The sequence below is a fragment of the Empidonax traillii genome, unplaced genomic scaffold (genome assembly GCF_003031625.1).
Source record: "Empidonax traillii isolate 1590-97213 ecotype Southwest subspecies unplaced genomic scaffold, ASM303162v1 scaffold1224:size237778, whole genome shotgun sequence".
In the NCBI taxonomy this organism is placed as follows: Eukaryota; Metazoa; Chordata; class Aves; order Passeriformes; family Tyrannidae; genus Empidonax; species Empidonax traillii.
Window position 1 is genome coordinate 149,476 of NW_020956417.1, and position 14,415 is coordinate 163,890.

The following is a 14,415-nucleotide window of genomic DNA, read 5'->3' on the forward strand; positions in this document are numbered from 1 at the left end:
AGTCAGAGAAGGACAAACTTCACCTTTCTCCTGTGGAAAAGGTGGATGATAAAGAAGTGAAAACCACTGATGAAAAGCACAGCACTGACAAGGCTCCCTTGGAGAATAAAGCTGGAGAGGCTGAGCTGGCTGGAGGCAAGAGGAGTGAGAAGAGCTCGCTCAAACAGCCAGGGAGTGTGGCTGAAGCTGAGGCTGCTCGTTTAAATGTGGCAGCTGCCCAAACAACCCAGATCAGTCCTAAAGAGAACAAAAAAGGTCCCTCTCAGCCTGCAGAGGAGGGGGATGCTCCTGGTGGCAAGACTCACCTGAAGGAGACTCCGGTGTCGAAGTCTGAGGCAGATAAACCTCAAGACACAACCAAAGAAAAGGAATCTCAGGAGACAACCAAAGAACAAGAAACTCATGAGACAACTAAAGAAAAGGAGTCTCAAGAAAAAACCAAAGAAAAGAAATCTCAAGACACGAATAAAGAAAAAGGAACTGAAGACACAACCAAAGAAAAGGAGTCTCAAGAAAAAAACAAAGAAAAAGAATCTCAAGACACAACCAGAGAAAAGGAATATCAAGAAGAAACCAAAGAAACTCATGACACAACCAAAGAAAAGGAATCTCAGGACGTGACTAAAGGGAAAGAATCCCAAGACACGAGTAAAGACAAGGAATCTCGAGACACAACCAAAGAGAAGGAAGCAGAATGTGAACACAAGGCTGTGCAGGAGGCGAAGAAGGAGCGAGTTAAAGCAGCAGAGCAGCTCAAAGGCTACATGAGACCCACCAAGAGCCGGGGGGTGCCGGCACTGCCAGCCAGGGCCGCTGCAGCCAGAGCCTTGCCCAGGCAGCCCAGAGCCCCTGGAGCGCTCCAGGCCCGGCCAGACAAAGGTGTGTGTGTGTGTGTTTGCCCCCTGAGCTGTGGGCAGGATTAATCCAGGCCTTGCTGTTTGCCCTTGGCATGACCCGGCACCGCTAACCCGGCGGGGCGCGTGGCACGGCGGGTGTTGTGTGGCTGATCCGGAGGGGCTCCTGGCGCTGCCTGCCTGTCTCACAGGGCCAGTTCCCAAACTCCAGAGGGCTGGCTGGCAGCTCAGGCTGGCTTCCAGAGCTCTGGAGTACCTTTTTTTTAATCATTCAGATTTAGTTTTACGTCTGTTGGGGGATGTTCGAGTAACCAGGCACTTCTGTGTGTCACATCACGCTGGGCTCTTGTCACCTTCAGCCCCGGTCCCTGAACGGTCCCTGTGCCACTGCAGGCAGGGCCGGAGTGTTCCAGGGGCAGGGAATGTTCTGGGGGGCTGTCCAGGTGCTGGGTTGGTCCATCCTGCCTCAGACTAACTGCAACCTGCTGCTCCTCCTCCTGCAGCTGGTTCATGGCTTTGGCTTGAGCTTCCTTGAACCACCTCACCTGCAGAACGTGTCTCCTTCTGGAGCAAAAGTCTTTATTGAGGCAGCTGTAACAAAACAGTGGTGGGGCTGAGGTAAATTTTGAGATTTTTCTCTCCCTGTGGAGACTTTGGAGGGGCTGGTTCAGCATCTCCTTGCTGTTCCCCAGGGAACCAGGTCCCCCTGCTCGTAGGAAATGAGGTGGAATGAGTTTCACAAAACTGAGTGAAGTTGGTAGAAGTTTTGAAAATGAAGGATGTAATATGGATAGAGGGGAAATTAAAACTCTGCTGGTAGTTCTGCCCATTCCAAACCTTCCCCAGAAGGAACTGGCACCTCTGTGAGCTCCACTCTGCTGAGATGGGCCGGGAAGTTGATCCCTGCCCTCAGGTGCTCTTGGTTTTTGCCTTGTCATCAGGCATGAAAGTTTGCTCCTGTTCCTGCGGAGTTTCTCGCTGCCAGTTTGCATGAGGCAGCCACTAACTCACCCAGCCAGGGCTCCCGAGTGCCTTAACATGCTGCTCAGGTTTTTGAGAGGTTTTTGTAATTTTAATGAGCGTTGCATAACCTGAAGTGGTTCTATTTTCGTGGAAGTGGTGTTCTCTGCATGAACTTGTGCCTGCAGAAGTGATGCTCTTTGGTGCATGATGCAACAACATAAAGGCAGAGCTGAAGGCAGCATCTTTTACAAAAAAACAACAGCGCTTCTTCAGAGCCTTTCCATTGTGTGCCTGGAGTTTTTTGTTCCCCTTTGCTCCCTGCTGTGTTCAAGGGAGCAGGATTTTAGTGGCAGACCCGGGCAAAGAGGAAAACTCCTGAGCATTTCACCCAGGTAACACGTGCACGGGTCGAAGGGTTCCTGGTTCAGACAGCAGCGTGTGAGGAAGTTGCTCCACACTTTGGGCCTGAGAGTCGCCCTGGTGTGAGTTTGCACAGGGCTTTGATAGGATTCCATTCCTTCATCCTTTCAGCACTTTGCAGGTTCAACAGTTGGTTGGTTGGGTTTTTTAAGGGGAGCTCAGAATGACCAGCTCTGGATCCACCCAGAGGGTGGTGGCACTGAACAGGGCAGTGGGCACGGCCCCAAGGCTGCCAGAGCTCCAGGAGGGTTTGGACAAGGCTCTGAGGGACAGGGTGGGATTGTTGGGGTGTCCTGGGCAGGGGTGGGACTGGATGATCCTTGGGGGTCCCTGCCAGTTCAGGATGTTCCGTGTTTCTGTGACTGAGCTTGTTTTGGAACTGTTGGTTGCTGTGTTCCCATGGCAGTTTAGGGTGCTTTGCCATCCACAGAATCCCAGAGGCTGGAAAAACCCTCCCAGCCCATGGATCCCCCCTGTGCCCCATCCCCACCTTGTCCCCCAGCCCAGAGCACTGAGTGCCACTCCAGGCCTGCCTTGGACACCTCCAGGGCTGGGCACTCCAAACCTCCCTGGGCAGCCCCTGCCAAGGCCTGCAATCCAGACACATCAGCGAGGCTTTTGTCTCTGTTTCCATCAGTGCCCATCTCCCCACCAAACAGCTGTTCAGTGAGCTGCAAAATGACAGCAGAACCCATCCTGAATCCCTCAGATGGCACAAGTGGTGTGGAAGTGCCCTGGGCTGGGACTGGGGGTGGAACGGGGAATTCACACATCAGCTGAACCCAGAACTCAGTGAAGGGAGAGGTGTTGGGATTCATGACCATGATGAATGTGCTTGTTTACTGACAGAGAATCAGGGAATTGTTAAGGTTGGAAAAGACCTCAAAAAATGAGTCCAGCCATTAACCCCAGCACTGCCAAGGCCGCCACTAAACCCCCTTCCCAAGTGTCACATCCATCCCTTCCAGGGATGGGGATTCCACCACTGCCCTGGGCAGAGCTACAGAGATCCAGGAGGTCATTACTGAGGTCCAGGTATCAGTGGGCTGGTGGGGTCCAGGTGTCTCTGTGCCTGTTTGTTTGTCCTCCTGTTATGGTAGCTCTTGGGTGCTCAGAGGTTTTACATTTTTAGCAGTTGCCAGGACTTGGCCAACACTCACCCGGGTTTGTCAGGCAGGACTGTGGAGCTCATACTGATAAAATCCTCAGGGAATGGTTTGGGATGGAAGGGACCTTAAAGATCATCTCATTCCACCCCCTGCCATGGGCAGGGACACCTTCCACCAGCCCAGGTTGCTCCAACCTGGCCTTGGACACTCCCAGGGATCCAGGGGCAGCCACAGCTTCTCTGGGCAACCTGTGCCAGGGCCTGCCCACCCTCCCAGGAATTCCTTCCCAATATCCCACCTTTCCTGCCCTCTGGCAGTTTGAAGTCATTCCCTGTGTCCTGTCCCTCCATCCCTTGTCCAAGTCCCTTTCCATCTTTCCTGTTGTCTCCCTTCAGGTCCTGAAACCATTTTTCTTTCCCCTGGTGGGCAGCCAGTGAGGTACTCCCTGATTAAGGCACTTTGGAGGATCTTCTGCTGAAGTTCAGTGGTGAAATCCCTTTAGCCAGGCTCCCATGTCCCACATGTATGTTCTGCAATAACAGGACACTTCCCTAAGCACATCAGCTCCTGTGTGTGCTGTTAAAATAGGCCCCAGCACTGTGATGTCCCTTGGGAACCATGGCAACTGTGATGCTGCAGATTCCTCTCCCTGACAGAAGTTGGATCCATCTTATCTAAATCAGGCCTTGCACACTTCTGTAATTTTATTTTTTTTTTTCCATTTTTGGCTTTGCAGTTTGAAGTTAAGAAACCTTGGCTAAGAGGCTGATCATGCAATTTGAATTTAATCCCTTATCCCTCTTCGGGATTTATTTATTTCAGCGTTTCATTTTTGTTGTTGCCATTGTAGGAACTGCCCCAGCATCTTCTGGAAAATTATTTTGTACCTTTTCCTGTCAGGAGGCAGCCGAGATGATAAACAAAACATGACTCTGTCAGCCTTTAATGTGACTGAACCTTTCTGCTGCCTTCTTTGTGAGAATTAAAACTAAAATTGGGAATTAGAGGTAAAAAGCAGGGTCCTCCATTCTGTGCTCCCAATGCAGGGCTGGGAGGGGGAATGTCTGAGGGAGGAAATGGTGGAAGGTTTTCACTCAGCCGGGGTTGGACCTTTGATTCCTCTTTGCTGCCGACATCCTCTGCCTCTGCTCCCCGAGCTGTGTGCCCACATGCAGCCTTGCAAAAGATATTTTTTTTCCTCCAGTCTGTCCTCAGAGAATAGCCCATTTTAAAAAAAGAAATCAATTTGTTTCAGTGTTTTGGGGGCTGTATCCTCTTATGGATTTTGATTTGTATAATCTGTTCAGCCAGGGGCCATCTCGTGTGTGTGACAGCGACGCTCCGGTGCCAAAGGCTGTGGGCACAGAGCTCATTGCACAACTCCTTGTGTTCTAGTCATGAATTATCCCCCTAAATTTGGGCTGAAGGGGCCTATTGAAGTGGTCATCTCATCCTCAGATCCCTCTTTTCCTGGATCTCCCATCCATCCATCCATCCCTGGCCGATGCCAGGCTGTGGTGCAACCCGTTGCCACAGCCCCCCTCTGGAATGCAGGGCAGATTTCTCAACATCTGGATCCCTTGTGTGTAAATAAAATACATTTAAAAGCAAGAAATCCCCATCCTTGTTTAATGACAGGATTTGCTTTGCTTTTACAGCCACAACGAAGCCCTTGCTGTAAATCCTTTCTTCTCCTGACTGGTTTCCTTTATGTTAAGTGGGTTCAGCATTCCCACAGCAACCTTTCATTCCTGTCGTGTCTGGAGCTCTCCTGGGGGACCCCAAACTGTAATTGGGTTTGTCTGGTGGGAATAAATGGGCTGAGTGAACACTGAACACTGTGTAACTGCAGCCTCTTACCTGGGGTCATCATCAAGAACCTCAATAACAGGGGTGCTTGTGCCAGTGCTTCTGAAAGGGTGGGAATGTCATCACAGTGCAGCCTGCTCCTTAATTAAAGACCTGCTAATTGCCCCAGTTAGGAATGTGAGGGAACAGAAGCCCAGACAGTGTCACCAGGCAGTTCTGCCAGTGTTAGGTGTATTTAGGAGGAGAACTCTGCCATTCCCAGCTTTCCCCCTACGTTTTTCCCTGGTGGGGGTCTTTGATTCAGCTTGAACAGAAGGTTTGGGTGAGGTATGGGTGCTGTCCCTAAGCTGAGCTCACAGCACACTTTCCCAGAGGTGCAGCTCGCTGATTCCAGGTGCTCAGAGGCCTGTTTGCACTGATCCAGCAGATTCATGGAATGGTTTGTGCTGGAAGGGACCTTAAACCTCCTCCAGTGCCACCCCTGCCATGGGCAGGGACACCTTCCACCAGCCCAGGTTGCTCCAACCTGGCCTTGGACACTTCCAGGGATCCAGGGGCAGCCACAGCTTCTCTGCCCAACCTGTGCCAGGGCCTGCCCACCCTCCCAGCCGGGAATTCCTTCCCAATATCCCATCCAACCCCCCCTCCTTGTCCTGTCCCAGGGCTCTGAGTCTGCTCATTTAAGGCTTGCCCAGACCAGCCGTGTCCCACTCCATATGCCCACATTTTTCCCCAGTTGGTTTTGTGCTATTTTACATCCACACTTGGTTTCTCTCCAGCTGGATGGTCTCGTGCCCAGCTCTCACTTTGAGCTTGGCACCACCATCCTTGGCCATCCTTCCAGGTTTTATTCCCTTCCTTTACTTCCTATTCCTGCTCGTCCTTGACACTCAGATTTTCAAGAAAAGCTGGGATTGAAATACTTGCACTTTTCTGGCTGCACATTCTGCGTGGTTGAGACTCCTGACCACATCTCCTTAGTGGTGCAGTTTAACTTCCAGGGAAATCTGAATTCCAAGTCTCATCTTTCTTGGCTGATGTTGCCAGCTCGTGGCTTGTGCATCGTTCAGTGGAGTTTGCTTTGCCCCTTTTTGCTTTCCACTCCTACAATAACTAAATACTGGTAATAATTTGAGTTGGAAACACTCTTGAGTGTGTTTTAAGTCTGGTTTTGGCTGATCCCTGATTTTTAGTGTATTACATGTAAATTCTACAGCGGGATTTGATGTGTAAATGACCCGTCCTATAAAACATGACACTGCTTAAGGACTGTACAACTCCACACCTGTGAAATGTTAAGCCTGCAGTGCATAGTTCTGATGGTGGTGAGAGTTCCTAAACATCCCAGCTTTATCCTTCAGCCTGCTTTCTTCCAGAGTGTGGGATGAAGGGAAGCGTGAGCTCAGCAGGAGCGTCAGGCTGGTTTTGCACTCTGAGCAGCACAGCACTCAGAGTGTGTGAACAGCCAGCCCAGTGAGTGTGTAAATCCCACACAGAGCGTGTCCTCGTGGTTCTGCTGGGTCTGATCGCTGTTATTGGGAATAACTCTTAATTAGGGATCACGTGGCCGCTGCTGGCAGGGAGGAGCTCGGCATCCTGGAAAGTGATGTTGCCGTAGAAACCGGCGCGAGAGGCTGCGCGGCAACGATCGGGGTAGATTAAAGGAGAAGAAATCAGAGGCATTAGCAGGGATAAGTAATAGCTTCAGGAGCGAAGCAAAAATAGAAGCACTAGGCTGATTCATCTGCCGAGGCTGGGAGCGCTCAGATTGGGCATTAGCGGTGACGTGGGGTGTAGTGATCTGCCCGCTCCGGGGACTGGCACGGCCCTGCTCCACCTGGCCCAGGCCAGGGAAGGGCACAGGGATCCTGTGGGGATGTCTGCCCTTGGAAAACGATCCTGTTCAGGGAGACAGTAAAAGCACCAGGGCAGGTCTGAGCGGCTCAGATGAACCACTGGGGTGATCTGGGCTGAGCGTGCTCGGCGTCGCTGACAGGCTGGTTTGTGTCAGCTGGACCTGCGGGAAGAGACAGGCTGTAATGATGATAAGAGGATGTGAACAGGGAAAACGTGCCCTTCCTCCCCACGAAACAGGCCCTGTCTCACCACGGCGAGGGTGTGAGAAGCTTCAGGCAGCGGGTGAAGCTCCGTGTCCAGGAGCTCGACCAGGGCCTGATTTACCAGAACTCATAACGATTTCACTGCTCCTGTCTGACCTGAGAGATGGGGGAGAGCCCAAAGGACTGTGAGATCCCACATTTGGTGTTAGAGGAGTGTGAAATCTTCCTCAAAGTTGAGCTGAGGATAAAAGCAGTGGTTGGGCTTTATTTTCAGGGTGTCTAAGTCACCCTTCCAACCCAGCTCTGCTTCAGTGGGAGCCCTTTATCATCTGAGTTGCTTTTCGAGATCTCTTTGTTGTTAACATCCTCCCACCCTTTCTGTCTTATCTTCACTGACTAATTTCCTCTTTAATTCTTCAGAAAATGTAGGGTTTGTAAGAATCCAAAGGAACAACTGGGCCCAAAGGTGTGAGGGCAGCTGGTCAAGGCTTGGGAGTGGCTGTTCCTGGCCTTGCTGGAAGCTCAACCACCACAGCACAGCTCCAGGAGCAGAAAATTAGTGAATTTAGGTTAAAAAAATTAATCTGGTGGCAGGTGGAGGCTGGGGCTCTGGCACTGAGGGGAATCTGGGAACGGCGTGCTGTGGGCACGTTGAAAAGCTCTCAGTGAGTGAACTCTGCATTACCTCCCTTAATGTTCTGAGAGATTAAATATTAGATGACTTTAGAGATTTTTCATGGCTAAGCATCCTTTTGCTTCTGAGGAGCCCAGGTATTGAATATGGTTCATTTCCTGCATTAACAAATGTGATTTAATAAAGCAGCAGTGGTGGCTCTTCCTGGCTGCACGTGGTCACTGTGAGTCAGGCATTTCTTTCAGTGATGCAGATCCCTTCCCTGGTCCCAGGCTCTGAGGTACCAGCCCCAAAATCAAAGAGGGTTTTCTTCTCTCTTAAAATGATAGAAACAAAAAAAAAAATCAAATAGAAAGCCCCTGGGTGGTTTCAGAGAGCTCTCCAGACCTGCCCTCGCTCCTGGGGAAGCGCTTTAAGGGATCTCTGATGGATTGAGATTTCCTGTAAAAAAAACTCTTGGTTTGGATTGACTCAGTGGTGGAGGAATAACAGTAATTACACAGGATTAGAGACTCCCAGGTCTGCCAGTCTGGGGAGCAGAACAAGTACTTTCAGAGTGAGCAAGTGCTTGCAAACATTAGTCCCACATCAGCGAGGAGGGAGAACACAAGCCGTGAGCTGAGAGCCCATTTTCCACCAGCAAGACACCTCTGAGTGTTTTAGAGCAGAGAAAAATCATTGAGGTTCTTCGAGAAGTGAAGGTTGTGGGTGGAACTATTCTGGTTAATTAGAGGCTGTCAGGAAAGATTCATCTAACTTACAGTTCCTTAGTCATTGTTTTTAAATATAGCACTGCCTTAAATCCAGAGCTTAAATACAAGCAGATAAATGTGTGGATTGTAGCATTTCTCACAGCAGGTTCAATTCAGGGGGCGTAGAGGAACTTGCAGGCTCTGGGGATAAAAATACATTTCTCTCAGTTCAGCTGGAGCAGGGGAGGCCTTTTCCATCAGCTCTGAGGACAACATTTTCTCCCCGAGTGGAACGTATCGATATCCGTGACGGTCGATGGGCTGTGACCCTGGCTCAGAGAGGAAAATGTGCCTTAGTCAAGGATTAATCTGCATCAGGCACTTAAGAATAAAAGATGAATCTGCAGTTCGGTGCTGATGCGGTTTCCAAGCCATCCCCAGGCCAGTTTAACCAGGGGAACAGTGACCAAGTCAAGGCTCCTGGTTGGAAAAGCCTCGTGGAGGTGCTGGGAGCAGAGACCCAGTAGTGGATGCCAGACGTGTCGAGGCTGGTCTGGGACAGGTCATCACAAAATGAGCAATCCTGGGGGTCAATTAAGTGTGACAGAAAAAAAAAAAAAATCTGTCTGCAACCAGGAAAACTGGCAATGAAATTCATGTTTTGGGCAACTGGGACCCGGTTTTGGCGTGGCTGGAGAATTCTGTCGGGCTCAAGAGGCAGCTGTTTCAAAACACAGATATGTGGGATCTTTAAATCAGCTAAAAATATTGTAAGATATGTTCCCATTAAAAAAAAAATTAATATCAAGCTTGCAGTGTCCAAGGCCTTTCCAAACATGTCTCATTCCATCCTTTTCAGCTTTGTCCTCCCGCTCGCAGGAGCGACCCGGGTTGTGAATTGTGAAATCCTCATTACAGCAGGACTTGTGATCACTGTTGACTCCAAAAGAATATATTAAAATTCAGGGAAAACAAAGGCCTTGTGCTGAAAGAGGTCATTCTGTGCTGTGGTGTTCGGGGCTGGGCTGGGGGGGGGTTGTGTTTTGGGTTTGTTTGCGGGCAGAATTGCTGACCTCGCTCCCTGCGCGTTCCTGGAGTGGCTCAGCGCGGGAATTAACCTGATCAAAGCATCGATCACAGCAGAGTTGGACAGAGCAAAAGGAAATGGGGGTGCTCCCCCAAATGTGTAACAACCCCCCAGGCACTTCTGCCAGAAAACCCCTTTCCCCGAGGTGGTTAACCCCCCCCCAGCCGGTGCCCAGGGCCGGGCGCGCGAGTGTCCGGAGCGAATTCCTCGGCTCTCCCACAAAGGGAACGGACCTGCCCGTTTTCTTTTGAACTAGCGGCTGACTGCAGCAAATGAAGGCGACGGCGCAGGGGGTGGGGAGGAAGGAGTTTTGTCATGAATACAGGGGGCACGTTGTGTCGTCAGCGGCGCCGGCAGCCGGAGCTCGGCAGCTCCATCGCCGCTCCAGCCGCCCGAGGACGCGGAGCCAGCCGAGATGTCCCTGTCCAACAAGCAGCCGCTCTCCGAGTACAGCCAGCTGGGCAAGGGCAAGGGCGGCGAGAGCTTCTCAGAAGCCTTCCACCGCATGGAGTCCCCGAAAGACTTCGGCAAAACCGAGTTCGAGTGGCAGAGGACCGAGGGGAAGCTTAACGAGATTGGCTTGAATGTAAACTCGGGGGGACCGATTAAGGACGGGCTCGTTAAGAACGCCGGATTCACGGACGAGGACAAGCTCTGCTTCTTCGAGGGGAAACTCGACAAAGAGCTAAAAATAGCTCAGAAAGACAAAAGAGAAATCGAGGTGCAAGGCAAAAAATACCAGGCGGCTGCAGGTCACCTTGAGAGCTGGTCTCTGATTTCTGACACGTTTCCCTCTGCGGAAGGGAACTTTGCGAACCCCAAAACGACAGATTTTCACGTGGGACAGGCGGGAGCCGAAAAACCCGGTCCCGGGCTGGGGAAAAATGAAGCCATCACCGATCAGGAGAAAGCAGTCGGTAAGGCTGGGGTGGAGACCAAGTGCCAGCCGGAGCCAAACCTGCCCCATCTGTCCGTGTCGGAGAGCGATCCCGGCAAATACATGAAGGAGCAGGAAATCAGCGTCTGGAACCCCAATTTCCACCCTGTCCTGCCTAAGGATTCGGGGTCCAACGAAGCAGCCGTGAAAAAAGATGGAGCCCCCAGCTATTGTGTAATTGGGGTGGTGAATGACAGCTACGGGCAGAGCGGGTTCTCCCCTTCCTCACCGGCACCCAAAGCAGACCCTCCGAGGACCACGGTGGAGCTCGCCCAGGATGACTCCAAAAGTAGTTACTTCAACAACGGCGCCGAGCTGGAGGAGGAGATGGAGGACAGGCTGGGCTGTGAGGATGAAGGCAGTTTCCTGGACAGGGCTGCCCACCAAAGGAAGGCGATGAGGCGTGCGATGTCAGAGTGCTCTCACTTGTCGGTGCCCCTAACCCTTAACCTGGCCGATAAATACCCTGAGCCGGTGCTTAGAGAAGACGTCGCCACTGGGCTGCTCTCTCCTAATAGCAGCCTGACCCAGAGCTCCAGCCCCACGGCCAGGAAGCCGAGCGCCCCGATGAAGAGGTCAATGACCGTGGCAGAGGAGCAAACGTCTGTCTGCAGCCCGGGCACCGAGCAGAGCCGAGCGGGGCTGCCCAGCCTGGACGGGAAGCAGCAGCACCAGCCCCTGCCAGCCGAGGAGCCGGCGGCCAAGAAGAGAGAGGAGTGGAACGGTGGCGGCAGCAACTCGGGGAAGAAGGAGCTGGGCAGCCCGAGCGTCTACCAGAGCAAGCTGGAGCAAATCCCTGAACTCGGCAGCCAGGACAAAGAGAGGGAGGAGGCGGCGGGGAAGAAGGAGAAGAGAAATGCCACCGATGGAGCCGCCGGGGGCTTCGACTCTCCCAAAGGCAAAGGCGCCGAGATGGAACCCGGCAAAACGGCTCCTCCGGAAAGGAAAGAAATCCAGGTCAGCAATGTGCAGAGCTCCCCGGCTCCCAAGCAAGGAGATTTACCACGTGATGGTATGTTACTAATTTTTACCTCCCTGGGCAGTGAGCAGGCAGGAGCTGGGAAGCAGCTGAGTGACTTTAGAGCCCGGAGGCGGAGGGTGGGCGGCTCGGGGTGCCCGGGAGAGCGGCACGGTCCCCGCGCCGCGCCGGGAGCCGCAACAAAGGCTGGATTTTCAGATAGATAAAAATGGAGGGGGAACGTGACAATTTACTGCCTGGCTGGCTGCACGGCATCTGTTGCAGCACCGGCTGTCAGCTGCTTGTTGGGACCCCAGACCTGACGGATAGATCTCAAATCCGTGGCATCCACGGGGAGCCACGTTGGTCTCCTTTGGGTACCGTCCCGCCACAGCCCCCGGGAGCAGCGGTACCCTCTGATCACAAGCTGTTTTGTTCGAAGCAGGGCCATATCAAACTTCGAACCTTTCAGCCCGCGCCAAAAAAATCTGCGAATTGTGCTTTTCCCCTAAGCCCTTGGCACCTTTCTGGGATTTCTGTGCGAGGGGAGCAGCGGGAGCGATGGGTGCAGTGATTTACAGAGTTAAGCTCGTCCCTGTGCTGAAATTCAAAGCGGAATTTCCCCGCCGCTTTCTGGAACCTCTTTCCCAAACCCCCCCCCCGTTTCGGCGGAGCTTTTCCCATCCCGAGGGTCAATAGCAGCTTGTTGTGTTCGGTGGGGTTGTTGTTTCAATGGTGCTGTGATGCATGAGCTCACTCTTCCCGGATTTAAAATCTGTGAGAGTAGTAGTTAATCTTTGTTCTCCCGCCTGGAACAACATCCCTGTCCCTCTTGCCAGCTTCAGCCAGCAATAAACCTGCTTTTCTCCCAGATTTTGGATGCGAGGATGGTGTGTTTGTGCTTTGTCTGTCGCCCGCATTAAGGGGAGCTTTGCACAGGGAGAGGAAAGGGAATGTGTCAGGGGATAAAGACAAAAGATTTGCATGAAGGGTTTTTGCATCCAATGGCTCCTTTTGTGGCTGGTTTGCTAAACCCTCAGAGGATTTGCCTCAGAGGGCTGGTGTTAAATGGAAATGATGATGCCTGGTGGAGAGAGGGGAGAGCAAAACACCGGTGTGGGGAGGGCTGTGCCGGGCAGGTGGAGCTCCAAAACGGGCAGGTGGAGCTCCAAAAGGCTGAATTTGGGCTGCTGAGCTGAGCAGGGGAAGGGCAGTCTGTGCTGCCCGTGGATTAGTTCTGTGCTGGTTCTGTGGTGTGTGAGTGACACCCCATGGTCACTCAGGCGGCTCCCGCTGCCCACGCCGGCCTCTGCTCACCATCCTTCATCCAGCTGTCACTGAGCACTCCCCGGGCCCAGTTAGAGTTTTCCTTCTCTCTCATCATTTCTCTAAGGTGTTTCATTTTCCAGGCCTCGTGGTTGGAGAGCTGTAGAACAAGGTTTGGGCAGTACAAAACTCCCCTCCCTGAAGTGCCAGCGTGTCTCATCCCACAATCCCAGAAGGGTTTGGGTTGGAAGGGACCCTGAAGCTCATCTTGTTCCACCTCCCGCTAGCCCAGGTTGCTCCAAGCCCTGTTCCCCCCTGAGGTTTACCTGCAGGGGGGCAAACCAGCCACAGGGTTCACATTTTGGGCAAGCAGGAACCCCAGCTTGGCTTGGCTGGTGAATTCTGTCCAGCTCAGGAGGCAGCTGCTTCAGAACACAGGTCTGTGGGATGTTTAAGTCAGAAGAACATTGGAGGGCTCCTCTGAAGGGGATGGATGTGTTTTCCCCAGCGGGGCTGAGCGTCAGCGATGGAAAGGTCACGGGGAGATGGGAGCGCTCCGAGTGCTGTGCCTGGGCTGGGTTTGGCAGATGGCTCACTCCTATTGCCAAGGGTTTCTTTTAGCATTTGGGCTTCACATTTTGCTCTCACTATCTGTATTTTAAAAGCTTGTTCCTGTCCTTGTGACCACAGGTCTGAGTGTGCTGGTATGGTCACGACTCAGGGACCCTCCTGGCCATGAATATCAGAGAACTGTAACTTCTTTTCGCCTCTCTTTAATTTTTCACCCTTAAATTTTCTCTGGATTTGTCTTCTCCTGGAAGCAAACAAAGCAATGAATGCAAATAAATATTTTCTTTGCTTTCTATATGTGCAGTTAGGAGAGGGTTTCTGGAATGCAGGAGGAACCAGGGAGAGGTTCCTCAGACGTTTCTGCAAAGCTTTCAGACTTTCCATGCTGACTGTTTTTTGTCCTGTTGATCAGCAGAGAGGTGGTTATAGCAAAAATAACTCCCCCAAGCAGGTAGTGCTGCCTGGAAGTTGGAGCTGATGCTAAACTTTTCCTTTGCATTTATTCTGGGCTCAGTTACCCCCGGTATCCTCAGCAGCTTCTGCTGCCTCAGTCCTGACTTTCACCTTCCAGGTCTCCATCCAGTCCTGAGGCAACGTGTCCAAAATGGCCAATTTTGGATCCATTTTATCTGATACAAAGAGGCTTTTCCTGCTTTATGCTAATTCCTGTCTTTTTCTGCCTGTTTTGGCTGTTCATTCTGAACTTGCCAATTCCATCTGGAGTAACAAATTTTGACACTTTTTTCATCCTGAAAATTCTTTAAAGAATTGATTCCAACCTGATTCCAATCACTGGAGTGTTATCTCCACCTAAAGCACACTTCCCTGGTTCTACCCCTCCCCAGGGTTGGGGAGTTTTTCCCTCAACACCTGCTACTCTTGCTTTTTTAAGGTGGCCTAGAATTGCACATAAAACACTTCCTTCTTGCAGGTAGTTGGGTATTAGTGGCATCACAGAATCCTGGGGTGCTTTGGGTCCAGAGGGGCCTTAAAGCTCGTGCAGTGATGGCACATTTGGTTTAATTTCAGCCTAAAAAGGTGTTCCCAGTCAAACCT

At 51.9% G+C, this 14,415-nt stretch overlaps 1 protein-coding gene across 12 annotated transcripts in view; it reads left to right on the forward strand.

Annotated features, from left to right (window-relative positions):
• Positions 1-14,415, forward strand: part of MAP4 (microtubule associated protein 4) — a 111,380-nt gene that overhangs the window by 64,478 nt on the left and 32,487 nt on the right. For 2 of the 12 annotated variants that reach the window (XM_027905964.1, XM_027905965.1), the window contains exon 1: positions 9,583-11,577. The exons of the other annotated variants lie outside the window; for them this stretch is intronic. In XM_027905964.1, coding sequence (XP_027761765.1) covers positions 10,044-11,577 — 1,534 coding nt within the window. In that variant the 5' untranslated portion in view covers positions 9,583-10,043. Of the gene's footprint in view, positions 1-9,582; positions 11,578-14,415 lie in introns of those variants that run through there. 12 annotated transcript variants of the gene reach the window in all.